At 33.7% G+C, this 26,378-nt stretch overlaps 3 protein-coding genes and 1 non-coding gene across 6 annotated transcripts; 1 reads left to right on the top strand and 3 right to left on the bottom strand.

Moving 5' to 3' along the window:
• Positions 1-5,614: 5,614 nt before the first annotated feature.
• Positions 5,615-5,687, bottom strand: TRNAV-UAC (transfer RNA valine (anticodon UAC)). Its single transcript has one exon. It is a non-coding gene; the product is annotated as a tRNA-Val (tRNA).
• Positions 5,688-6,431: 744 nt separating this feature from the next.
• LOC146939562 (carbon-sulfur lyase) lies at positions 6,432-7,585 on the top strand. Of its 3 annotated transcripts, none has more exons than XM_085753183.1 (2): positions 6,432-6,564; positions 6,909-7,585. In XM_085753183.1, exon 2 carries the CDS (start codon positions 6,947-6,949, stop codon positions 7,358-7,360), a length of 414 nt encoding a protein of 137 aa, XP_085609309.1. In that variant the 5' UTR covers positions 6,432-6,564; positions 6,909-6,946; the 3' UTR covers positions 7,361-7,585. The 3 variants fall into 3 exon arrangements, with proteins under 3 accessions (XP_085609309.1, XP_085609311.1, XP_085609310.1); XM_085753185.1 differs by having other exon boundaries at positions 6,550-6,564; positions 6,899-7,585; XM_085753184.1 differs by lacking the exon at positions 6,432-6,564 and adding an exon at positions 6,577-6,721.
• On the bottom strand, positions 7,560-14,521 carry EMB1467 (NADH-ubiquinone dehydrogenase). The gene is made up of 5 exons (XM_085753182.1): positions 14,039-14,521; positions 12,533-12,779; positions 11,702-11,996; positions 9,023-9,397; positions 7,560-8,730 (listed from the first exon to the last, which is right to left on the bottom strand). The coding sequence occupies exons 1-5, from the start codon at positions 14,445-14,447 to the stop codon at positions 7,831-7,833; spliced, it is 2,226 nt and encodes a 741-aa protein (XP_085609308.1). The 5' UTR covers positions 14,448-14,521; the 3' UTR covers positions 7,560-7,830.
• A 2,254-nt stretch (positions 14,522-16,775) lies between these two features.
• Positions 16,776-25,394, bottom strand: LOC146939560 (Zn-dependent exopeptidases superfamily protein). The gene is made up of 15 exons (XM_085753181.1): positions 25,040-25,394; positions 24,816-24,930; positions 24,118-24,200; positions 23,948-24,024; positions 23,428-23,505; positions 22,291-22,362; positions 22,120-22,193; positions 21,415-21,547; positions 21,232-21,303; positions 19,976-20,095; positions 19,569-19,640; positions 19,267-19,407; positions 18,565-18,649; positions 18,016-18,451; positions 16,776-17,242 (listed from the first exon to the last, which is right to left on the bottom strand). The coding sequence occupies exons 1-15, from the start codon at positions 25,212-25,214 to the stop codon at positions 16,978-16,980; spliced, it is 1,998 nt and encodes a 665-aa protein (XP_085609307.1). The 5' UTR covers positions 25,215-25,394; the 3' UTR covers positions 16,776-16,977.
• Between the last annotated feature and the right edge of the window lie 984 nt (positions 25,395-26,378).

The raw sequence follows: 26,378 nt of genomic DNA, 5'->3' as shown, positions 1-26,378 counted from the left end.
TTTTCATGATAAAGTTTCAATTTTAGTGCTTTTAAGTTTGATGTTTTCTGAGTTTTTAGGTTTAACAAGTATGATGAATATGAACATAGTCTTGAAAAGATGAAAAAAATTGTTTTTTTATGTCAACTTTAATCCTCTAACTTTTTTAAATGATTTTGATTTTTGTCCCTCGAAAATACTGTTTTTTTTTATTTATTGATGAGTTCGTTAAAAAAAATGGAGAGTCAACATCATTTACACATGTGGCAGTGGTACAATCATCATATTCCGGCCACATCATCATTTTTGAACGACATATAAAAACAAAGGACCAAAAGTAGTGAAATTTGATATCACATGGATTAAATGAGAGGGCTTTGTTCTGGCGACACATTAGTGGGAAGAAGATTCAGGGCGTTGGAATTTGTGGTGGAAGGTGAGGGGAAGAAGAAATGTTGAAGCATGGATGAAGAAGGGTTGGAACATGAACAATGAGTGAAACGTGAAAAAATAAGACGGTACGTGTACTTGTCTTAAGAATTGACACACGATTCACTTACCCATCTTTTAATCTTATTTCTCAGCCCCACGTCTTAATTTAATGACTACCATTTATTCATTTCATTCTCACATACAAATGACACTCTCACTTTATATGTCATACATAAAGATAGGGATCAAATTACACTGAAGTAACATTACACCATTGTTAAACCGCTCAATATGTTTTACGAGATACATATTTTCTAAATTTGATCGTTGATTGAAATTTTATATCATATAAAATCATTTGTTACACTATTATTGTGCATCAAAATTAACGTCTTAAACACTTTTTTAGTATACAAAGTTAATCTTGATGCATCTAAATAATGTTTAAAATGAGTTTAAATAATTTATTTAAAAAATATATATAAAAATGCTAGCATGAATGTTTATTTCAACCGGTTTAAAACATGCTAATTAATTTAAGCTGGTTGAAAGAACGTCTAATCAGTTTCACATGGAGTATTTAAGCCTGTTGTGGAACTGGCTCAAAAATACCTTAAAAATGTTGAATGTTAATTCAAGTTCGTTCAGTTAGTTTCGATTAGTAATGTTGAGAATTTTGTAACATGAGCCAATCCATAGTGTTGTTTGTATCGACCCATAATGGTTAGTTTAACCGTTACGCAACTTTTAAGGAAGTTAGTTAGTTAGTTGCATATGTGTTGTATAAATGATTGTAATGTTCACCCTTTCTTTAATCACAATCAAATTGTATCTCTCTTCTTCTCTCTCAATTTCTCTTATATATATCTCTCCCAATCTTGATTGCTTGAATCTCAAGCAAACTTTGCTGCGTACTAATGGATATTTATATTCATTAACTTTTCATTCATGTTTGCATTTTCATTTCAACTATTTAAAATTATCTGTTGAATACGTAAACAAGTTTTTTTTTTTTTTTTTTTTAGGTGAGAATATGTAAACAAGTTACGGTGTATAAGTATATATAAATACAATTACTCAATAAAAGAAAGTATATTTGGACTATATATATAAGGTGTGTGACATAGGACATGCATGTTCTGACTCTGCAAGATGCAATCGTTTACTTTTGTTATCTGAAATTGATGAGCTAGCAACACATTTTTGTCTCGAATTTAAATCACATAGTTTAGTATAAAGTATAAACCATTTGCTTATTTTGTTCTATGTATAAGTTATTTGTTTTACTTGCATTTTAAATATACTATATATTAACAACTCACACATCATGTTTCCTAACTTGAACGCGTTTGAAAATCTGTCCGACAAACTTGTATATATATCCAACATTTTGTAACTACTCTTTTTTGGAACATAGTGTTCGTAAAAGACAACCAAATAGGTTGTTTTGATTGCTACATTAAGCTAATCGAGCTAAAGGTAACTATTTTTTTTAGAGGGCTGTATTATATGCATGTACTATATATCCTAAATTCTGAGTAGGCTGCATAAATATTTTTTGGAGTATATGTTAGGTTACTTGTATAGAAGATGTTAATATGAAATATATATAATAGGTTAGTTAAGGCCTACAAATAAACTTATGACAATTAATAGGCTAAATTTGAAACATGCGTGCTTAAAAATAGTCTAAACAAGATGATTTTTAATTTGTCTCCGGATGAATTGAAAAAAAATGTATTCATTTTTTTTTGCCAAAAATCATATAATTAAACCACTTAATTATTACTACTCAGCACCAACATAAACAAAAGTGAGTCAAAGAAAATTGATGTATTTGAATATTTTAAACAAAATACATCAATTTTAGTGAACTCATTTTTGCTTATATCTTGTCACAAGGGATATTGCTTTATTGAAACAAAATCATGTGTCAAGAACGAGTATCAATGCAAATGAAAATTATTAGATTTGTGTCCGTGAGTATAACTCAATTGATAAGAACATTATAATGTACATATGTTGATGTCCAAACCAAAATTTTCCATTTATTGATCATCTTAAAGGATAAAGATCATTATACTACTTAACAAAAATACCTTCAAATTTGATCAATGCCATTTCTTGTTAAATGCCATATAAGAATCAGGTATACCAGATGAAAATAAAACAGTGGCCCACACAACCGCGTTGGCCATATTATAGTTGATATTGGACCTCTTTCCCACATGCTAACAAAGGGTGAAAGAAAAGGCAAGATATATAGTCCTAGTCCTATAGTCAAATTGGTTTATGTTTGAAGTATTTCATAAGTTAGCCAATATTGGATGTTAGTTAGTTAATTGATCGTTATATATACTTGGATCACCTTATTTCAAGATTCTTAGACCATGATCTTCAACTATGGTGGACCGGGGTCAATCAATGTCCTTCAGCTTCTTGAAGATATTTACACAGTCACTTATGATTTGATCTGACACCTAATCTGTCAGTATTTAATATAGATGAACCTCAAGGTAAACAAGACTTGGTCAAGATTTGATATTTATTTAGTTTGTATGTTTTTTTACTCAGACATATAGTTTTTGTTTGAAAAACATCACAATCACACTACACATGCAGTCAGTAGATTAGAAACTATACATTGAAATAAATGGGGTGAAAGAGCACAAATAACAGTGATTTTTTCTACAGAACACAAACTTCTCTCAGACCTAATGATCCCAATCCAACCACTCTTCAAAACAAATATATCTCACAACACTCTACGACAATAGTATATGAGAAGAAAGTTAGATACAAATTTAAAGTGTTTTTAACTGATGCAGGTGTATTTTATAGTGAAGATCTTGAACCGCTAGCTATATATAGTTTTAGCCTATGAAGCACTGGTACGGACACGCACACCAACATGCTGACACCTCTAATAATTTAAGAATACCACATAATTCAGAATAATCATATGTGTCGGTGTCGGACACGCTCCGATGAGTGTTTGTGCTTCATAGGTCTTAATCTCTCTCTTTTTCTGATATGATAATTGTCACAAGACATTTTATTCCATTCAACTCCAACATGGTCATCAAGGGGGGCAATCAAAATTGAATAAAATGGTACCACCAGATGAAAATTGGCATGTGAATCCAGCTAACTTGAATAATTATAATGTTGTACCATAAATATTTTCAAGTCTTGAGTGGGCTGCTGTAGAAGCAATAACCATCATAGGACCCTAATTCATCACTATGGGGTCCAAAGAAGCCTCAGGTGGCACTAGTTGTTGTTAGAGTCTCCATGTGCATTGTTCCATATCTTCCTCAAAGCACAGTAGCACTTTACCTAAAGGGTACATGGACTTGTTCCCCCACTCCCTTCATTTCCTTTTCTTGTTGGGATTTAATTTAGGCCACTTTAAAACAATGTAGAAAGTGTACAATAGAATGAAGTGGAACACCCATAGAAGGTAGAAAAAAAATATAACGCATTCGTACATAATAGTCTAAATAGGAGGAAAATGAATAAAGATCGATTAGACCTTTGTTTGACTAAAAAAGTTATAAAGTGACATGCATGTATTTTGAAAATTTACTTCAGCAAAAAATTATTCTAGTCGGTTTATGTGATTGGAAAATTAGGGGACGGTGGAAATGGAAAGAAAAAAAAAGACATAATTGATAATTGAAGTGAACAAGAATATAAATCCATGTTCTTTTTACCTTTGTGTGTAATTTTTTAAAGGGAAATGTTAACAAGTGAAAATGTTTTCCCATGCATGTGTCAACCCTAATTGTAGCATTTTATCTTCTTTTTTCATCATAATTGTTCAATTCAAATGTTTTCCATCTTCTTATTAAGAAGTTAATATGAATACATATTTTTTTAACTTTATTAGAGTTACATTTATTTTAGGCAAATACAATGAAAACATTGATACATTGTAGCCTTAACCATCAATGGAGCACCTCTATAAAAAAAAAAAAAAAAAACAAGTTATATCTTTTCATCTAAAGAATGTAATGTATGATGATGGCTTTGTTTTTAAAACAAAACATTATAGTGTGTCTCCCTCCATACTTCTCTCATGTCACTGTTGGGAAAAGGGGTGGTGGTGGCCATTGAGGGGTGGGATGAAGGGATAGGAGATTCTGAGAGAGAAAAAAATTAGGGGACGGTGGAAATGAAGAAAAAATACAAAAGACAAAAATAAGTAGTCCAAAAGTTAGTAAGGTTGCTTTTATACCCTTCATCTAATCTACCCATAAAAATTAAAACAAACCGAAATATATATTTTTCACTTTTTTTTAGAAATTAAAACAAACCGAAATATATATTTTTCACTTTTTTTTAGACAAAGACCAATTTTAGTCTTTAAATAATTACAAAAAAAAAATCTTTAAATGAAAATATATAAAAAAAAAAAATTGGTTATTTGACTTATGTGTAATGTTTGCATTCATGTTGTTAGTTCAGTGTATCATCATGATACCTACGTGTCATGAAATCGATTTATGGGACAAAAATAATCCCTGACAATAAATTTAAAAAAAGGACAATTTAGTCTATATGCTCAATTAAATCCTTAAATTATAGCTTCCTCCTCAAAAAAAGATGAAGCTTCCTCCATTGAAGCACCTTTAACACGAGTTGTAATGAAAACAATAGTAGTTTCCGACAAGAAAATTGAAGAACAATTTATGGTAGAATTATGAGCACTTGGAGAGTGGATCACTTGATAGATATTCTTTTCGATCATTTATTATAAGTATTTTTTTTCAATTTTAATAAATAATTTATATATGTAATCTATTATACGTTATGATATATTAATAGATCAAATACGACAGTTATTCAATGAATCTAAAAAAAATATAATGACAGATAAAGTACTATTAATTTCATGAAAGGAAAAAAAAGTGATAGGATATGAAAAAATTTCATTAGATTTCAACCCCAAAATTGTTGATTTTTGTTTGACCAAAATTTGCAATATAGAAAATACTTGTATAGCGTAACATGTTTTATGCAATATGAACCTCAATTTCAAGTTCTTGATTGTACAATTGAAAGATAAATATAACAAGTTTGAGAAGTGTAAGAACAAATTGTGCTTCAATAACAAGGAAATTGAATTAACATGTGGAGTCCGAGGCAAAATAATTAGGTGCGTCAATAAACTCATTCATCTTTGGAAGAAAAAAAAATATGTTGCTGCCCAGGATCGAACTGGAGACCTTCAGTGTGTAAGACTGACGTGATAACCACTACACCACAGCAACCGTTTGTGATAACAGTTTTGATCACGTAATATTTATTGTATGTTTTCGTATTGGTTTTAAGTGCAAGTATGCATTTTATTATAATCATTCCGTCACAAAAATAATCTTACTATGACTTCTAGGGTACTTAAAATTGACATTTTTTATGATGTGTAATAATTATAATTAGCTAGCAGGGTAGACATTATTGCTTAGCATAAGTGCTATAATTCATCGTCACACATATCAACCTTATAAGTATTTGTATGTCACGTAGATCAGTTATCTATCACATAAGATTTTTCTTTGTTCTACTAAAGAATCTAACAGCAAAATCTTCATACACTAAATGAAAAATTATAGGTCTAAACTCACGCTCCAACATATCAAATATGTTTGCAGTTTTTTTATTATATGAACTGTATTTACGAGACATCCGTCACATGAGATTAATTTTACTATGTTAAGTGTGAATTGGACAAAAAAATAAAATCAATGTGGTGTAACATTGAGACCACAAATAAAGCCATTAAAACAATATCAGGGACAAAAAAAATAGGTTTAAGGTGATTGTTTTGTTTGTACCTAACACCTTAAACATAGGCTTCTTAGTCAAACATCTTGCTGTTTCTTTTGTTTATTTACAAACCTTTAAATATAAAAAGAAGAAACTAATAAAAATCAGATTAAACGCCAAAACACTGAAACTTGAGTAAATAAACACGCCAGATTATTTATTCAAAAAAACCATAGCAGATTATTATTGTTTTTTTATTTACTAGTACTTTATTATACAAGTCTAAATGAAAATGCAAAATCGAATTTGTTCTCCTCAGACCTCATCTAATAGTTCTGATATAAATCTGCCGATTTCTACCGCCCCATCTCATTCCATCCGGTGAGTTACTTTCCTTCATATCCCTTGTTACCATTTTATTATTTTTAAGAATCTTTGATTCTGCTTTTTCAATATGTTTCTGTTCTAAAATTTACATTATCTGCTTCTTTTGTTGGGTGTATGAGGAATTTCTTTTGAAACTTTGTGTCTTATAACTGTAAGTTTTCTGCTTATGAAACTTATTAACCCTGGAAATGCATGTAATATTGATTGTAGTATATGCCATATCTCAAGTATGAACACCGAATTCTTCATAGCTTGATTTTTTTTTTTTTATGATATTAAGTTCAGTTTACCTTAATAGAATCTCTATGCATGACAAACTCACAAACAGTAATTAGCAGGAGCTAGGAGCAAAGATTTAATTGTTTAGAATCCTCAAATGGAAGCTGAAAGAGTGGTGCATACAGGAGGCTGCCATTGTAAGAGTGTAAGGTGGAAAGTGGCTGCTCCTTCCAGTGTGGTGGTATGGGACTGCAACTGCTCAAACTGCTACATGAGAGCTAATGCTCACTTTGTTGTACCTGCTGACAAATTTGAGCTTCTGGGAAATTCTGCTGAGTTTATTACAACTTACACGTTTGGCTCTCACACTGCTAAGCACACATTCTGTAAAATATGTGGAATAACTTCGTTCTATTATCCACGCTCAAACCCAGATGGGGTTGCAATTTCATTCAGGTGTGTTGACTCTGGAACGTTGAGACACGTCGAAATCAAGCATTTTGACGGGAAGAATTGGGAACGCTCATATAATGAGACAAACATATCTTCATGTTCAAAGGAGCAGAAGTGACTCATTTAACATCAGGGATTACAAATTAGTTGATATCATTTTGTTGCAAGTAATAATGAGACAGGCATCTCTTCATCCTGAATGAAGTTTTTATGTCCCTCAACACATTTGTGGTGCTGCTTCATATACTCTAGGCTCTAGCTTTCATAACAGTTGTAATAATAAAATAAAAAAAATGTTAAACACAGTAATTATGTTATTTGAATGATGTAGTTTTGGATTGCACATGCTTCCAAGGTTTCATTTTATGAGACAAGTAAACTTTTAACAAACAGTCGGACTAACCCGAATTGTACATGGCAAAAATTCTAAAAAGTAGTGCTTTTACACCAGCAAAATACAAATGGAATGGATAAAGCCTAATTTCAAATCATATCGTACTATCCGCAAGCAAGGTCTTGCTTGGCCAGGAAAAGAAAAACACGAAACTGCATTTTTATTCAAACCAAAAAAAATAAATAATACACGCTTCATTTCTTCAACAGCATAGCACTGCATTGAGCCATTATCTTTGATGCCCTGGTAATTGCATCAGTCATATAGAAATTCTCAACCGCAATCCCGAATGGTGATGGATCCACCTTCTTAGTGAAGGTTGGTCTCAGTGAAGATGGCAATGCAGCTGGTTCTCTCTCGTCCATTTGCGCAAGGTTTGGCGCTACAGTCCTCAGTCGGGCGCGAACTCCCCCAATTGTATCATAGGGTAAACGCACCCCTGCTATCTCGGACAGAGCTCGAATTATCTTCCAATCATCTCTGGAGTCTCCAACTGTTGGAACTGCAGGCCATGTTTGCTGTGTGCATCCTTCAGTATTTTCATATGTACCTTCCTTCTCACTGAATGCAGCTGCTGGCAAAATGACATTAGCACGATAAACACTCTTATCACCATGGTGACCTTGATAAACAACAAAAGCATCCTTCGGGATCTTGTCCAAGTTTGTATCATCAGCTCCCATTAAATATACAAACTTTGCAGATTCAAGGCTTTTTTCAGATTGGGGCACAAGTCCAAGGTCAAGTGCAGCAGCCTGGGCAGCATGGAGAAGTAATACATTAAGGCCATTCCAATCAGATCTGATGACATTCCCTTGTTTTGCGATGGTTTCAACAGCTGCAAAAATTGCATCCTGATCCTTCCTCTCAAAAATCCCAGCACCAACAATGATAACAGGGTTTTTGGCATTTGAAATAGTCTTGGAAAATGGGTGTCGACCCTCAGCAATTTCAAGAAGTGTTTGAGGACCAGTACCAAGATGTTCGTTATCATAGTTGAAATCAGTAGCAGGCCCAATGTAACCGACCTTGGCTTGGTTTGCCGTGACAGTCTTGCGTATTCTAGCATTAACCATAGCAGCTTCCACCCGTGGCTGCAAATTTGGAAGTGAACACATTATAACCAAACAGACACCAGATATATTAATGCATAAAAGATGGCAGCATTTAAAGACGAAAAATGACGAGCGCATCCAATAAAACAATAATTTTCATAAGTTTTATTGTTGAATAGTTGTAATTAGAATCTCCAAAACTACAATTATGAAATCCAGTGCAATCCCAAAGGGCTAAAAAGGAATCGCATTTCAATATATAACAGGAATCATTGGTTAACCATAACATAAAACTAGAGAAGTTGCACACTAAAATAAATTAGAGATATACCTGGGTGCCAACCAACAGGAAAGCATCTGCTTTCTCAAGACCAGCAATGCTAGTATTCATAATATATCCTGATCTGAAATCAGCATTAGTATTTACGCCAATTCCTTCGCCCCATACATTATTTGACCCCAGCCTGTTTAAGAAATCTTTTAGTGCAATCATGGACTCAGCATCAGAAAGTTTGCCAGATATTCCAACAATTTCTTCTGGTTTAACTTGATGCACAACCTCTGCTACCAAAGAAAGGGCTTCACGCCAGTTCACAGGCTTAAAGCGGCCATCAGGACCACGAATCATAGGGTCATTTAACCTCTGCCTCTTCAAACCATCATAACAAAAGCGGGTTTTGTCTGAAATCCACTCTTCGTTTATGTCCTGCAATGGGAAAGTGGAACAAGTTTCAATAGCAAACTATGAATAGAAATCATCCCTTCTGCTAAATTAAGCATATAATAAATTCAATCCCCAGAGAACACTAAATCGCATCGTAAAATATTAATCCTCACTGGAACTTAACTAGTTGCTAATAAAATGTTGATTCCCCGCATAACACAGGGATTAGAAGTGAACTTTTAAAATAAAATAATTTAAATTCGTGACGTTGTGTACAGGGGACTTGGGAATCTATGCACACGGTGTTCGCTCTCCCAAGTCTCACTGTCAGGGACGGATCCAGAAATTTCTATCAACGACAAGATCTTAGTACTATATAAACACACACACACACACATCAATACATAAACAATAACATAGTAACATCACTATCATTAAGCAAAAATGTTAAGTCCACAAAATTATACCATTATTATATACCAAAAATATTAGAGATACCTCAGAATCTACAAATTATAATTGTTTTATACGTGTCTTCATATTTTAAAAATTGTTTGATATTTTTTTTTTCTACACAATCAAAAATATATTTATATATTTGTGACCAAACAAGCATTCAATAATCTCTCTCTCACATTGTTGTGCATTTGATTCTTCACAAATAAAATTATTCGATATTTTGGCGGTAACAAGGGGAAACCCATGTTGTTAAAACTAGATAGCGTCGACCCCTTAAAATGCTATAGCGAGATAGCTATTATAGCAAAGACTATAAATCAGTGTACAAAGGAAACATAAATACTCAAAACTAAGAAATTACACAAAACTAAAGAGACCATCATACTTAATAACTTCTCTCAAAAAAAAAAAAAAATCATACTTAATAACTATAATCAACTTTGTCATTTCCCATATGAATTTCTAACTCTAACCGCCGTAAACATTTGTTAGACATTAGGAATTAGGAACATACTTGGCCCATTTGTTAGACATTAGGAAGATACTTGACCCATTGTTTGGTTTATAATAGGCTCATTATGTGAAACAAACCCTAAAGCTAAGATGTACATTCTCAAAACCCTAAATATAAAACATCATCTCCAAAAGGCACCTCTGCAACACTACATCAGTCACCGTGCCCCTGCATATTTTCGTCATCATCATTCATTTCTTTTAATTACTTGTTTCTTCACAACATGAGGGTGGTAGCCGGAAAACGGCAGGAGCCCTAGAAGCGGACGTGAACCCGCGATTGAGTCATGTTTCCACCGCTATTTGCGGCCACTATCATAGCCATTGTTGAAGCACCATTGCAGGAAAATGGCTTCGCAGGGGAAGCCTCCTTCGCCACGCTATTCCGCTATAGCACGCTATTGAAAGACTAAAAATAACATTTTTAAAAAGTTTGGGGGCAGCTGCCCCCATTTAGTTGAATGTGTATCCGTCCCTGTTCACTGCGACCCTAGTGAAAAATTAGCATGGGAGGATCACAACTTCTGCAAAAACACATTCACATCTGCACATTTTATACAGTCCAAGGTTACTTCATGATTCATGATCAATCAATGGCCCAGTAAATAACACTTAAAAAACCAGCTTCTTAATTGTTATCCCTCAAATACTCATCCCCATAGCATTTACAGACTGGTAAGCTAAAGGTCTCCTTAACGCAATTGCCCATAACCAAAGGCTTGAGATCGCAAGTAAAATGCTCACATATTCTTCTGGAAGTATAATTATTCAGTTAGAAATTAACTGAATAACTACTCAGACAATTGGAAGTATAAATATTCAGTTAGAAAGAACTGAATAACTACTCAGACAATTCCTTCAGTCCCATAATAAATTGTGATAATAGGAGGTCTTTTTCTACTTATTTTCAAAACCCACATCAATGCAATCATTGCTAGTGATATAAAGTAATCAGGTTAATATCAGGGGAAGAAAACAAATCAACATCAGTTTTCCAAACACAACATGTGTAATGTGTTTCAGAGGCTGCCAATTAATAAAATTTGAAAATCAACTCGCTTATGTCATAATAGTATGTTATGTTCTAACGCAAAGAAGAAAAAAATCCTACAACCAATTAAATAAATCAAGGTCAGAATTCACTGGTACCAACTTTTGGTAAGCATCGATTCCTATAAGTTGTAGTGTAGATTGACTTAATAAATAGCAATTTTTTCAAATTAATTCATACTACGAAATCATAGGACAACACTCATAAGTACTTAAGGTACCATGGTTTTTCTTGCAAGAGTTAAATAATGTTAAGAACCACAAGAAAATTGAAGCTTTGGCAACCGCAAGTAGTTTAATAAAACATTTCCATCAGAATCTAACCTCATTTAAACGAGGCACAATGCGCATGACTTCAGGTCCTCTGCTATCAATACGAATATTGGAACCAACAGCATCAGTAACATCAATGGTCTCTGTATTCTTCAACTCCCAATTCCGGGCTTTAAATGCAAAAGGTTTTGAAGTGAGTGCTCCTACAGGGCAGATATCTATTACATTTCCAGAGAGTTCACTTGTCATGAGTTTTTCAACATATGTTCCAATCTCTTCTCCACTACCACGACCTAACATGCCAAGATCCTGAACCCCTGCAACCTCTGATGCGAATCTAACACACCTGTGGGAAGAAAGTAATATTTCACCGGATCCATTAAGGAACTCAGATAAAATAATCACAATACATATAGCATTTAATTGACAACAAAAAGAGGATGGCTCCCAAATGTTGAAGGTTGGGTTTTACAAAAATGCCAACACCTATTGCTACCAGATGTCGTTAACCATAAATTAAAAGAAACCTAGCTGGCCCTGAGCTGACATGAGAGCAAGTAAAACATACAACCAAACTAAATTATCACACCAGAATATTATTTTAATCATATGCAAAAAAAGTTGACCCGTAAGTTCCCTCAGAAACTATCATACTGTAACAATGACCACCACTTAATTTAATATATATATATATATATATGCAACTCAACGAGGTCCTTAATTCTTACAAGAATATCATACATACTATTAACATGAATTAGCAGAGCACTTGATACTTGCTTTTAGAAGATAAAAGTCACAACAAATTTCTAGCTTCCAAGGTATGATATAGTTATCAAAATGTGTACGTAAAGATAATCAAGTTTGCAGGGAAAAATGAACCTTGTACATTGAATGCACCGTGTCATCACAGTCTTTACCAAAGGTCCAAGATTTTTATCCACCACAGATCTCTTCATATCAGTGAAACGACCACGATCAGAGCCAAATGCCATTGACTGATCCTGAAGATCACACTCTCCACCCTGATCACAAATTGGGCAATCTAATGGATGATTCATCAATAAAAACTCCATCACTCCTTCTCGTGCTTTCTTGGCTATAGGTGTGTCAGTCTTGATTTTCATCCCTAAATTGAACATATGATTATATTACATTTTTAACAATAAATGGTTGAAAACCTCAACTAAACAAAATCAAGGTTGTTTATATGTATGTGTCAGTGTCTCAATACCAAATGAAATTAAATGTAAGATCAGATCAAAAAATATAGATGCTATCCCCAAACCAACTAAACATATGATAATTTTATCTCAAATATCTCTCTAATTAAAAAATAAAAGTAGAAAGAAGTAGAAGATGTAATGCAAAACTAGAATGCATTTTTGAAAAGAAAAAAAAAAGACAGCATACTTGATGACAGACAAAAGCTAAATTATAACTAAAAAAAGAAATGTCAACTAGATGGTTACAAGGAAAAGTAAGACTATTAGACACATAACTAGATGGAAGTTCACTAGTATCACCGTTATCTACAAACTACAATTTGCAAATAACAGAAACTGCAACAATGCAATCATCAACTATTAAGTTTAATACTTTTGGCCTTGAACTAATCAAAAGAATCACTCAAACAACAAGCAAGCCTTATTCCACTAAGTGTGGTTGGCTACATGTATCAAACACCGGCATAATGTTCTATCATATATTATATCCTTATCCAACTCATTAATCTCTAGATCCTTCTTAATAGTTTCTCTCATAGTTTTTCTAGGTCTTCCTCTACCTCTAGTGATCTGACTATCCTCCATCTGATATACTCTCCTTATTGCAGAATCTACAAGTCTTCTCTCTACATGCACAAACCACATATGCCGAGTTTCTACCATCTTTTCTCCAATAGGTGGCTACCCCAACTCTCTATCTAATATTGTCATTTCTAATTAAGAGTCTGTTTGTTTCAGCTTTATGTTTGTTTACCGCCCATAAAAAATGATTTTTTAACTAATTCATGTTTTGCCTCTTTGTGTTTGAAAAAATAGATTTTGGGAAAGGTGAATCTTAATAGCATTTCATTTGACTCAAAATGATTGTTTTTTAAATCCTAACCTAACACTTACAAATGACAAAAGTGATTTTTCGTTGAAATTCAAAAACAAACGCACCCTAAATCATGGTCTAGCATTACCACACATCCAATGCAATATCTTCATCTCTACTACACTTATTTTAATCCGGTGTTGTTCTTTACCATCCAACACTCCATTTACACACAACAAAACTCAAATAAATAAAATAAATTTCTTAGATAAACAAAACAGACACAAAAATCATCAATGAAATGCAAATCCAGCAACAGAAAAAAAAAAAGAAGAAGAAGAATCTAACCAGGAAGAGCGGGCATGGCGCAAGAAGCAACAGGCTTAGGAGATTTCTCAACCTCAACAAGACACATACGACAATTTCCAGCAATGGAAAGTCTGCTATGATAACAAAATCTAGGAATATCAACACCAGCAACCTCACACGCTTGAAGAACAGAGAATCCTTTCGGAATTTTAACGGGGTATCCATCGACGAAAACCTCGATAGCGTCATCGGGATTGGGGAAATGTACTCTAGCGCCAGCGACGGGTGTACGGGGAGTGAGATCGACGAGAGGTTGTTCAGGTTGGGGCTGAGCGGCGGGTTCGGGTTTGCGGAGTTCGGGTTTGGTGGTGATTGAACGGAGGAGGAGGAGGCGGGTGGTGGTGGTGGTTTGACGAAAGGTCTTTGAAGCTAATAAACCAAACCCCATTGTTAGGGTGGATGTTAGATCTGTGTTGTTGATTTGGGGGAAATGGTGATGCGAGTGTATATGGAGAGTGGGGTGAGAGGGTGGAAGAAGAAGAAAATGAATTTTGTTGAAGATATTGGATGATCCGATTTCAGATTCGGGTTTGCTGAAAGACCCGTTTATCATATGTTTTCCAACAACCTTTCATTTTTATTCCATTTAAGTTAAGGTCAAACTACTCTTCAAAACCGAACCAACTCAATAGAAAAACCCTAAACAACTAAAATTAAATTATATTTGATTCGGATGTATTTGAGTCATATTTAGTTTGGTTTACGGTTTGTATTTTACCGACCAAAACAAATCGTAACATAAGAAGAAAAAAATTATTCATGTATCAATTAGACTAATACTCGTATAAACTCAATAGAACTTTTATAAAATGACATATTTTTTCTCGTGATAAGTTTCTTTGCTTTTTATTTCAAAAATGTATTTATGTGTGTTACTTGAACTTTTAGAGAATATGATTACTTATAGTCTATTATTAAAAAAAAATGATTACTTATTGTCTACTTTTTAATTTGACCTATGTTGTTCGAAACAATGTTGGATGAAATTTAAAACATTGTTGGAAACGTATAGTATTTTGGCTTTTTAACTTGATTTTGATGTTGAAAACAAAAAATTGTATATTGTCTAAAAAACACTGCACCAACCAATCCAACCAAAGCCACATTGTTTTGGTTTGGTTTGGTTTAATCCGAATTTTATTTTAAAACTCAACCAAATCAAACCGCATGCTTTTATATCTTGCAGTTCGGATGACTTTTAGCCTCAAAACCGAACCAAACTGCACCACGAACACCCCTATGTCAATTAAGTTTTTGGTCTCATAAATATACTCCCTCCGTCCCTTAATGTAACCCCCCTTTGCATTTTTCACATTTCTTAAGAAAAGTTGTCAGTGTAATTAATGTGTCTGTTTTGTGTATTAATATTACCAAATTGTCCTTTGTTTGTATGTGTATTAAATTTGACTATTCATATTTCAAGACAAGTTAGTATTATTAATTAGGGGTATGTTTAGGAAAAAAGTAATAAATGCATCTAGTAATTTGAAAAGGGGGTTACATTTAGGGACAAAAATAAAATCAAATGGGTGGTTACATTAAGGGACGGAGGGAGTAGTTTCTCATAAATTTTATAAACCAATTATACTTGAATTTGCGATGAATTTGTCATAAAACTACAAAGTGTCGCTTTCCCTTAAATCATAGTGGCCGACAATCATCGCTCAAATTCATTGCCAATCCAAATAGAAGCTTGTTTTTTTGACTTCCAATGTTTCCTAGAAACACTTGGAAATAACTAAAAAACCTAACAGTAGTTAACTACCGCCGGTTTCTAGTTATAAGCCAGCGGTAGTTAACTACCGTTGAAGACATTTAAGTATTTTCCATGTGTTGTTAGGAAGTTTTTGATGTTAAAAAAGCAATTTTAATCCAAACATAAATTTTGCTTTCTCTAGACATGGAACCAAACATGATTAAAAATAAAGCGACCAATTTCAATTAATTTCAAACGTTATTGAATCTTCGCCGGTTTCAACTAACACTAAAGTTTATTTAGAGCGTTCTTAGCTCAGTTGGTTTGGACAATGCATAAAATATGTAAGGTCCAGGTTCAAATCCCGGCCACCACAAAAAAAAAAAAAAGTTTATTTAGGGCGTTAATAGAGTAACCGTGTCACCTTTCATGCCATTCAATATAAATGCTTCGGACATGAAGCCTATTTCCAAGTCTGCTTTCAGCCTTTCGATTTCAATGAAGAAAAAATAAGCACGTCCACTAGAACTTTGGAGAACGTTGTACCAAAAGAAGAAACTAATGGCTTATTAATAAGCTTAAGTCTTTTCAATTTAATAATCAAGACACTGAGATGGTTTGATCAAAATAAAATAGATTTAATTCATATGCACTAATAGTCGATCACAATTGTTGAATCGCCATAAAAATAATGATTTGTGGTTGATTAGCAATATAAAAACTTTAACACCGACAATATATGAAAATTAATTTCAAATCAAAATCGGATCGATTGAAACCTCTTTTGTTGAGAAATATTGGGTAACATAGCGTATATTTGATGCCTATTTCTGCTAAAGTATGTATTGATTAATGTTTAGAAAATCAAATTAAACGTTACATCTACTATACTTAAGCGTCGCAATTCAATTAATTAGCTTAACTGAACTTTAATAATTTAAGAAGGATTAAATTAAAAATTATGCTGCTGCTCACTAACTAGGACTACAGGAATACACAACACAACACAAACACACAAGCTTTTTACTTTTTGTTTTCATTATATTTCCTAACACTTAACTACAAGTGATAAAAAAGGTCTTGTTGCAAATAAATTCACAAGCACAGCCTAAATAATTCACATCCTTACAAATTTTCCCGAAACTAGTAATTTTCCCGTCAGCCTATTTAATTTTGCCCTAGTTTCACAAAATTTAGTAGTTAGTTTTCATAAATAATAGTGTCAATCCCTCTTTGTCGCTTTGGCAACGAAAGTTCTTGTAACTGCTATTCCAAGGTATGCCAGGAGTGTAAGAGCCAATCCCCCAAACAGAACAACCCGGTCATAAGCAGCAATTTGGACTGTGTAGATCCGAATGCCTACTGTATTCCAGTTACTTTCTGTCCAGACTGGATCTACGACCCCCATTTTGTCTGAGGAATTAGGGGGCAAAACACTCCATACTCCTAATTCATATGATAACCGTGTTGAATAAGCTGGAACGTACCTGTAAAAAAATTTACATCAATATTAAATTACACCGCATCAACTTAGCCATTTAATCATGTCAAGTTCACAAGTGCAGTACCAGGAAAATGGAAGCAGGCATATAACACGTGAACAGTCTAAACATGAAAAGCACAACATCACATGAGCAAACATAACAAAGGTGCCAATTATGACATATAATCAACTGGGTTGATCCAAATTTTTACCAAGTGTGGTAAATATGCATGCACGTGAAGGTGAGAACCTGGGAGCGTGTATGTGTAGAAAGTCAATCTAACATAATTATAAACATGTGATTTGAAATTAGCCAGAATCACATTTTATACAACCATTGTCAGATTTTATCTGCTTCGTGAAATATCAAATATTCAATTTAAAAGGTAAAAATATTTAGACATTATCCTAGTCTGAAAACAACCATGGGTTATACTTTACGGGAATCATGGTTAGGCAGAAATAGTGAAACAAATCGGGGATACATCCAAGTTTCATTTTAACGTAAGTTGGACTCGGTATCAGGACATGGAGGAGTTTTCCGTTCCATACATGGTTCAGTTGTGTTCCCATAAAAAAAAAATGCATTACATATCCAATTATTCGTGTTGTAAACCTCAATTCAACTATAGGGGTAGAAGCACAACATCAAATGATAGCAAGCATGCCTAATCCTGGAAAAGAATACCAATAAGAAACACAGATATATCCTAAATTCAGTACCAAGAAACACATCCGTTTACTAAATCCATAAAGTACAATTAGACGAGAAAATACCTAGTTGTAGAGAGAACACAAACTCCCTTTCCATCGGTCTCTGCCTTAATGCAAACTTCATCACCACTGCAACCCTGTTGACAACCTGAGCTACTATTCTCCTTGGGGGTAGAAGTTATGTCGGCTAGAAAATTCCAGATGAACCTAGGAACGTCATTAATGTATCCCGGATTAGGTGTGGAAGAAGGTTCGTCTAAGATAACACCAACATAATTGCTTGCACAGGTTGAAGCGGGCGAGATATATTTCTTCACCAACTCACACGAAAGACCAGGATCACAGCCCAACAGGCAATCAACAAGTTGTTCAACAAGTGAGACATTTACATTTATAGCAGCCAAAGTTGAATTTTGTACATTAGTTTCGCTAGCAAGTATGTAAAGGGTTCGGGCAACAAGAGAAGCAGCAGCAGCTACAGCCGATGAGTTCACATTTGCTGCATTTAATCATACAAATGAGAAGGCATACGACAAGGGAAATAGCCATGAAAGACTAGAAAAAGTCAAACAGGTAAGAAAAAAATAATGCCAGGGTCACAGGTTAACTCACATAAATCATCAAGATAACTATGGTAGAACTTGTTGACAAAGGAAGAGTCAAAATCTTCTAACACGACACCAGAGATTCCGGGATTCTGATAAAATACGAGAAAAGAACAAAAGAAGAAAGATAATGAACAGTGGGAAACTATGGAATTCGATAAATGCCAATACCAATTACGTGATTCAAATACATGCATTGAAATATGCATTGATAAATTATGTGATTCAACAATGGTACAGTCAATACAAATAATATGAGCCAACATGGCACATTAATAATTTAGTCAAAGGCAGCTGTTGTGCAGCTTACAGATATAGATGCAGAGGTTTTTTTTTCCACATTTTTTAGCATGTTAGTGTGATGTGCCCATGATAGCACCCCCACCATTTAAATATGGAGTTTATACATTGATACTTAATCAAAATGTGATGTAGCTCGCAGGTATAATATAATACAAGATTGTATTGAGCGTCTATATATCCAAATAAGGACGGTATGTGTGCTTTACATCAAATTGATCTCAAGCAAACGTGTGTGAAATTGTGAATGGGGTAATATAAGAATGGTGATGATCGAAAGCGACTCTAAAAGACATTATGTTAAAGATCATTGTCTTTGAAAAACCAACTCACCTTAACTTCTTTTTTTTTTTTTTATCAAAAAAAGGACTTCAATAATTAAATTTAAGAAAAGTGCAGTATCCAAAACCTTGTTCAAAAAGGTCATTAAAGATGACGGAGGTATCCCAGGATTTGACGCACTTGCAGATGTGATCCGTATGTCTTCAGATAGCAGTGATTCTTGTGCATGTTTTAGGGCAACCATGATCTGATTTGTGGCAGAAGAATCCTGCAATGATGCGGCGTTAGTCATAAGAAGATTTGGAACAATACAATACTATAATTCAGATGGTGCCCACACAAATTATTTAACACAATGCATTTTATCCAACTGAAATTGCAAAAGGGCACTAGTGTATGTGCACATATTAAACAGATCCATCATCTCACCCTTTCTGCATGAGCAAAAAAGTTTTTAGCCCCTTGACTGAGTCCCTTTCCAACAGAACCAATTTCAAGGACCTGTGAAACACCACACCACAAAAGCATAAGTTAGCCTGTTAGCATTTAAAGTAATTCCAGAGGAGGCATTTATAAATAATCTGGCATATAAATTTAAGGGTCATGTTAACTAGTGCCCCCGGGGCACTAGTTAAGCAACTAAAAATGGCAAGAAAAGAGAAAATAAACATTAAAAGCAACACTTTTTCAAGTTTCAGAAAGTAACATACACAATTTCCTAGAAAATATTTCTTTTTATATTTCCTTAACTAGTTAACATTTCCCTAAATTTAAATACTGTGCATCAGGTCAGCCTCCAATACTAAGTTTTCATATTTACTAGAAACACAGAGTACCTTTTCAATTAATGAGTGATTAAGGCCATGAACAGCATCTGAGTGCTCGTCAAGTTCTACCAAAAATCTCCTACTTCCAAGATAGCCCCATGCTTCTCCAGTGAAAACTACAAAAACAAGCTGCATTGAGTTTATGAAACTATCAGCAATAAAGTTCAGAGAAGCAGTAACAACATGTCGGAAACTGCTTGGTTCTTGAGTTTATAAGCCTGCTTGTTCATTTTTTAAAAATAAATAACACTTTCCTGAATTAGGAAAATGTTAAACTTTGTTTATCATAACCAGAAGTTTTTTATTAAAAAAAAAGCTAGAAATCGTAGCTTTTGAATAAATTTATATGCATATATCATAAGTGCTTTCTTGTCTTTTTTATTTTCAAAGCTTATCCAATTGCAACCTACACAAAGGTTTTAAAAAGCAACTCTTATAATTATTGCATAAACAAATATATTGAGTAAGGGCAACTTGCGCCAATTAATCCAAGGGAACATCTAACTGTAGGTTCGAAAACAAGAAGCACCATACACTAGAAACCTGTATCATGACTACATGATAAAATAATGATAAACGTGATGCATTATGCTCTTCTAAAAAGGAAACCCACAAGAAATGAGGGGAGAAGAAACGCCAGGAGTTTACTGTGTTGAAACGGAAAAAGGGGAGTGCACAAGGTTATCTGCCATTGGTGCAATTATTGCATTCTAAACAACAAAATTTAAACACAACAATCCCATCACAATAAACTGGAAAGGATGGTAGATAATTATCTCACAAGCCTAATGAACCAATGATTAAGAAACAGTGACCAACCAGAATATTTTTCCCCAGAGATCTTCAAGGTCAATAAAACCAGAAAGGCACACAGGGAAACTATAACAAGTCAAAGCTTTGTGACTATTAACAAAATTACGCTATTGGAAGGAACAGTTCCCATCAAGCACTTTTGGACAAAGTGAAAACTGGAAGAACAGTTAAGAAAATGTAAGGGCGAATTACTATGGCCATAGTGAATACAGAGTTCCAGCCTATAAGCGGAACAACTGATATGGAATTCCCATAACCCTTTCTCCTCGGATTTTCCCTGTATAAACATATCTGAGATGTCTTTTCCCTCTCTTCTAACTAACTTCCCCTCCAATTTTTTGTGCACACATGTTACTCCCTCTCCTAAAATCGAGCCGCTTCCTATCACTAGTTGAGTCCAAAAACATATCAGTTACGAACAGTCCAAAAACTGAAAACTCCATTGTACGCACCTGCTTACTAAAGTCACCAATACCATCCAAATGAGAAAGTGCATCTGCTGCTGCCAGTAATGTAATTAAACCCTGTAAAGTAGATAGCGTGTTAGACTATATTTTGATTTTGGAACATAAGCACTTTATTTCATCCGGAAAGAAAAAAAAACAGTATGCTGTAGCAAATGCAATTGCACTTACAGAAATAGGTGAATCTGCACCAAGACTTCTGTCTCGGAAAAAGGAAGCAGAATCCATAGAGGCTACTGTCAATATAATGGGCTTAGACGGTTTTGAGGATAAATTGTTGATTGGAGGAAGAGCCGACCAAACACTGTCTTTCATATGAAACATGCACAAAGTCAACATCAAGCATAACAATGCTAAGATTTTAAATTTCTCTGCAAAGTGAGAAGCGGGTGATAATATAGTCTTAATCTAGATCCAGGACAACCCATTTCTACTATGTGAACGATGTGATGCTACATTCATAAGGATATCTGGCCTCGTGTATTCCTTCATGGCCAATATAATCTAGTAACTGACTGTATTTTATATATGGCAATTTATTCTATATACACTTACAAAAGGATTACTGTTGAGACTCAGATTTTGTAGGAGGAATCTTAAATTTTTATCCATGTTCAGTTGTTCACTGTCTTGCAAGATTGACCGGGTATCTAGTTTTGCAGCAACAATGCAACATACGATTTACAGTTACATATGTCATTCAATAATATCATATCATAACCCTGCATTACAAATCCTATTCGCAGTTTTTTTCCCTGGAAATCTTGCACTAAACAGGGGACAGCCACCCTTGACCACTTGTTTATTCCCACCCAAAAAAAAGTCACATCCACAAATTTTTGCAGAATTTATGGAGTAGAGTGTAAGAAACTTCACCTGTATCCACCTAAAGGGAGGCAAGTTCCTTCATTTAAACAAGACTCTGAATCATGTGTCCCAGATTTCATTGTCTAATCCAAGATAATCAAAAAAGAAAAATGCAAACAATGAAACATTTTGCTTCATATGCCAGAAAACAATAATTGTTTACAAAAATCTGGAGCATACCTGCATCACCAGATCAAACTCAGCCACATTAGATGTGTAAGCTTTCTTTTTGTCCTCACCTTTTAATACAAACTGCACAAACGTGAAAGAGAATTAATCTTCATAATGTTCATATAAACAATAATAAGATTCATATCAAGGCACTATAAAATTAATGTTGATTAAACTAATTGTATCAGTGAAAATTTGTACATTGTGTAGGCTAGCCAATAGTACCCCTCTAACAATATAAAAGTAAGCCAACAGCCAGGTCTTTCCCATTAGGTAGTGTTGGCTATATGGATTGATAACAACGAATTTTTATTTCCATTTGGTGGATCTGACTATATAGATAAAATAAAGTTATAATGTCGTATCATAAATCATGTCCAAAGACAAATTATTTTAAAACCGAATACTTCCCGATGTTTTTGCAGCACTAACTATTGAACTAACTAGAATTTGATCTACTCTCCATACTGGGATTTTATAAGTCGTCTCCACATATGTCTTTAGTACCTAAGATGAGATTCTATCATCTTTTCTGTAATTGTTGTTACCCCAACTTTTCCTCGAACACAATCCTTTGTAATTGTATCTCATCTAGCTTGTCCGATCATCAATAGTAAAATTCTCATCCATAAAACATCAAGTTTAATTTGTTACTTTCTCTTCAGTTTTTACCAGTTGACATTCTCTTCGACTAGCTTAATCCTGTACAAAACTACAGATTTATAGTTGTGTAGTAAAATTTTGTTACTCAAACTTGAGTAGTACTTTTCTATAACAACAACGTGCAAAGCACTACTTCATTTCATCTATCCAGCTTAAATCATATTGTCTATATCTCTATTTTCCCATCATTTTGTATGATGCACTCTAGATGCAGACCTTGTGACTTTTGATATGTCTTGATCTTCGATTGTCACCATTAAGCTAGAATTAGTGTACCTTCTGCTTAAATTGCATTTCATACACCCCTTTCTACTCAAGCAAAAGAAGTTGCATTCCATACATACACCCCTTTCTACTTAAACGAAAGAACCGTGTTTCCAAAGTTTGTCTCCACATATCTAACTACATCTCAAAATGTAACCATCCATCACTAGCATCTTGTGTTGTGAGTTTAAGAAAGAAAATGAAAATACTATGTGATACCTCTTGAAGAGTCTTCGTGCCACTTTCTGTGAGTAAAAACACAGGAAAACCGTAGGATTTCCACATAATACCAGAACCCTGTAGATGTAGAATGAAAAAGAAAACAAATAAATTAATCATTCTAAGTAATCGATCATGTTGTCTCAAGACTAATATAGATTATATCCAAAAGATAATTGGTAAAATTCCCACCATATATCTTTTAATACATCTAATAACATTATACGCTTCTGATTCTAACCCAAGACATACTTCACCTATTAATTTATCTGGCTTATCCTATCTCCGTGACACTGAAACCAACAATGATACAACGTACATCCACAAAAATAAACTTAATAGAAACCAGAAAGCATCTATCAGTTATAAACTCCACTCTATAAAAAGTAATTGAATCAGAATTGGAAACTAATTGGCAGAAGCAAGCAAAGAAAAGAAAAAGAAAAGGACAAATAAAATATGTTGAAATGAGATATAAATATCCCCATAAACTGGAAGAAAAAGTAAATCCATATCGTACAATTGGGTTCCATTCATAGCTGATATTGTGGTAAGGAGCAAATTCAGCCAGCGGAAACTTTTGATCTGGAGAGAATCCTACATATATAAAAAACAAAAAATTATCATGGGAGCAGCTTTAAAAAGTAAATACTACACTATCTTTGTTTAAAGCAAACCAATAGTATTTACCATTTAACTTCTTCTGTGAATCAGTAACTGATTCCACTAGCACACCACCAACTTTGCTTGCAAAGCTTGGGTCAGCTGATAATCTGAAAGGGAAGATTCACACTCGGGAAAGAGAAAAAAAAAATAATTTCAAAAATCAAACGAATAAGTAGCATTAACAATCATGCCAATGAACAAGGACTAACTCATTTTTGTATTCACATTGGCACTAAACATACGTTTGCATCCAAACCTACGTTTTATCCTAGACCGTTACAGATTTTTTATCTCGACTTATCATATTCAGTATTTCGCCAGAACAATACCGACATCAACTTACAAATATCTCGGTGCACTTTTATACTTATTCAGCACATAACTTCCCATAGACCCATGATCTTATTTCTAACTTCCCCACCACCAAAGACCTTCTTATGACAACCTCTTTAAAAGAAGGAGTCTATCTCATTGACAGGGGAGAACCACCAATTGCTCAGAAAACAAACACTCGGTCATGCTTCGATCACAATATACCGAGGTCTTTAATATTCTATTCTGGAACATATCCTAAAATAACTCTATAGATACTTTGGGTCCAAACCTACATTTGCAGCTTTTCAACTGAAATCCAAACATAAAACCTTTCCAATAACTTCAAATTTAACTAAGATGCAATAAAATTTAGCATTTCTTAAAACAGAAATGTTGAAAAACGATACCTGTTGAAGAGAGTTGGAAACTGATCCAATGAAACCAATATAGAAGATAACTCTGTCACATCATCAACATTTTCGAACCTCACAATTGGAGCTACAACCTTATCTCGCCCAGGATCTAACAGATTATCACAAATACAACATTAATCAGCTTATAATCACAATTTCACAAATAACACTTCAAATTACAATTAATTAACACAATGAATTGTGAAATTGAGGATTACTTGAACAACCGATGGTCCCAGAGAGACTAAGCAGCCGAACGCAAGGAAATCCGTCAACGTCGGTGTACATGGTGCTCTGAAGATCGGGGACCGATTCCATGGAGGTGGATTGTGCTGAGATGAAAGAGAGAAAGTGAGAGGTGAAGAAGAGGAAGATGATGAAGGTTAGCGCCATGGATGAATAAACCCTAGAGAGGGAGTGTGTGTGACAGTGTCTTTCTTCTGAGCTTATTTCCTCTGAATTTGCAGGATTATGTATGTGATTTCATTTCATAGGTGGAATGAATTGGCTTTCATCATACTCACTGACTTTTGCTCAAGCCAAAGGAGAGAGATGAATTTTCTTGCTGTAATTGTTTTTTTCTTAGTTGTGATTTCTTTAAATTCATAATTTTCTCAAAATTTATTTTTTAAATTTTTTAAATCAGATTAGGAACATTAGAAACTATTAAATTAAAGGGTTAATTATGTTTTTGGTCCCTACAAAATTGCAACCTTGTAAGTTTAGTCCTTACTTAATTTTAATAGCATTTTTAATCCCTACAAAAAAAAAATTTACTTATAATTTTAGTCCCTGCTAAAATAAATTTTGTTTAATTATCCTTAAACTCTTAAATTTTTTAACGATTCTTTTTATACAAGTTTAGAACACTATGAACGGTTCATTTACTAAAAACTATAATTTTTTAACATAAAATAAATTAAATATGAATTTTTTAAAACGACAAAAGTTTAAGATATAAGTAACAAAAATATGGACGTAGAAATCAAATTTTTGCGATATTTTTTTCGGAGGACCTTTTAATAACGTTCTTAACACGCCTGTAAAAAATTGTTGAAAAACTTAAGAGTTTAAGCATAAATTAAACAAATTTGGATTGAGTAAGGACTAATATTGAGTGCAGAAATTTTTTGTAGGGATTAAAAATGCTATTAAAATTAAGTAAGGACTAAACTTACAAGGTCGCCATTTTGTAGGGACCAAAAACATAATTAACCCTAAATTAAATTTGGATTCAATTAATCACGAAAGATGTTTCGGAGTCCAATTATGATATAAAAATTGTTATTTTGGTCCATGAATACGTATATGTTATCATAATAGTTCATGACCCTGGATGCGTATATGTCATTATAATAGTCTATGACTCGAGAAAAATACACTTTAAAATTTGGCAGTCATTTTGGTCATTGACATTAAATTTGGCCATTAATTCAAAAAAAAAAAGTTGAGTTCACGTTTTTTTATGACAAGTAACAGGTGAGGTGACATCATGGACCAAAATGAAATAATCACACATTTGAGTTCTTTTTAGTAAATCTCTATAATCCCAATTTT

The sequence above is a fragment of the Medicago sativa genome, chromosome 3, assembly GCF_051527215.1.
Source record: "Medicago sativa cultivar Bolivia chromosome 3, Bolivia_mono, whole genome shotgun sequence".
NCBI lineage: Eukaryota > Viridiplantae > Streptophyta > Magnoliopsida > Fabales > Fabaceae > Medicago > Medicago sativa.
The sequence above is the reverse complement of the archived record's forward strand: the minus strand, read 5'-3'. Positions and strand labels throughout refer to the sequence as shown.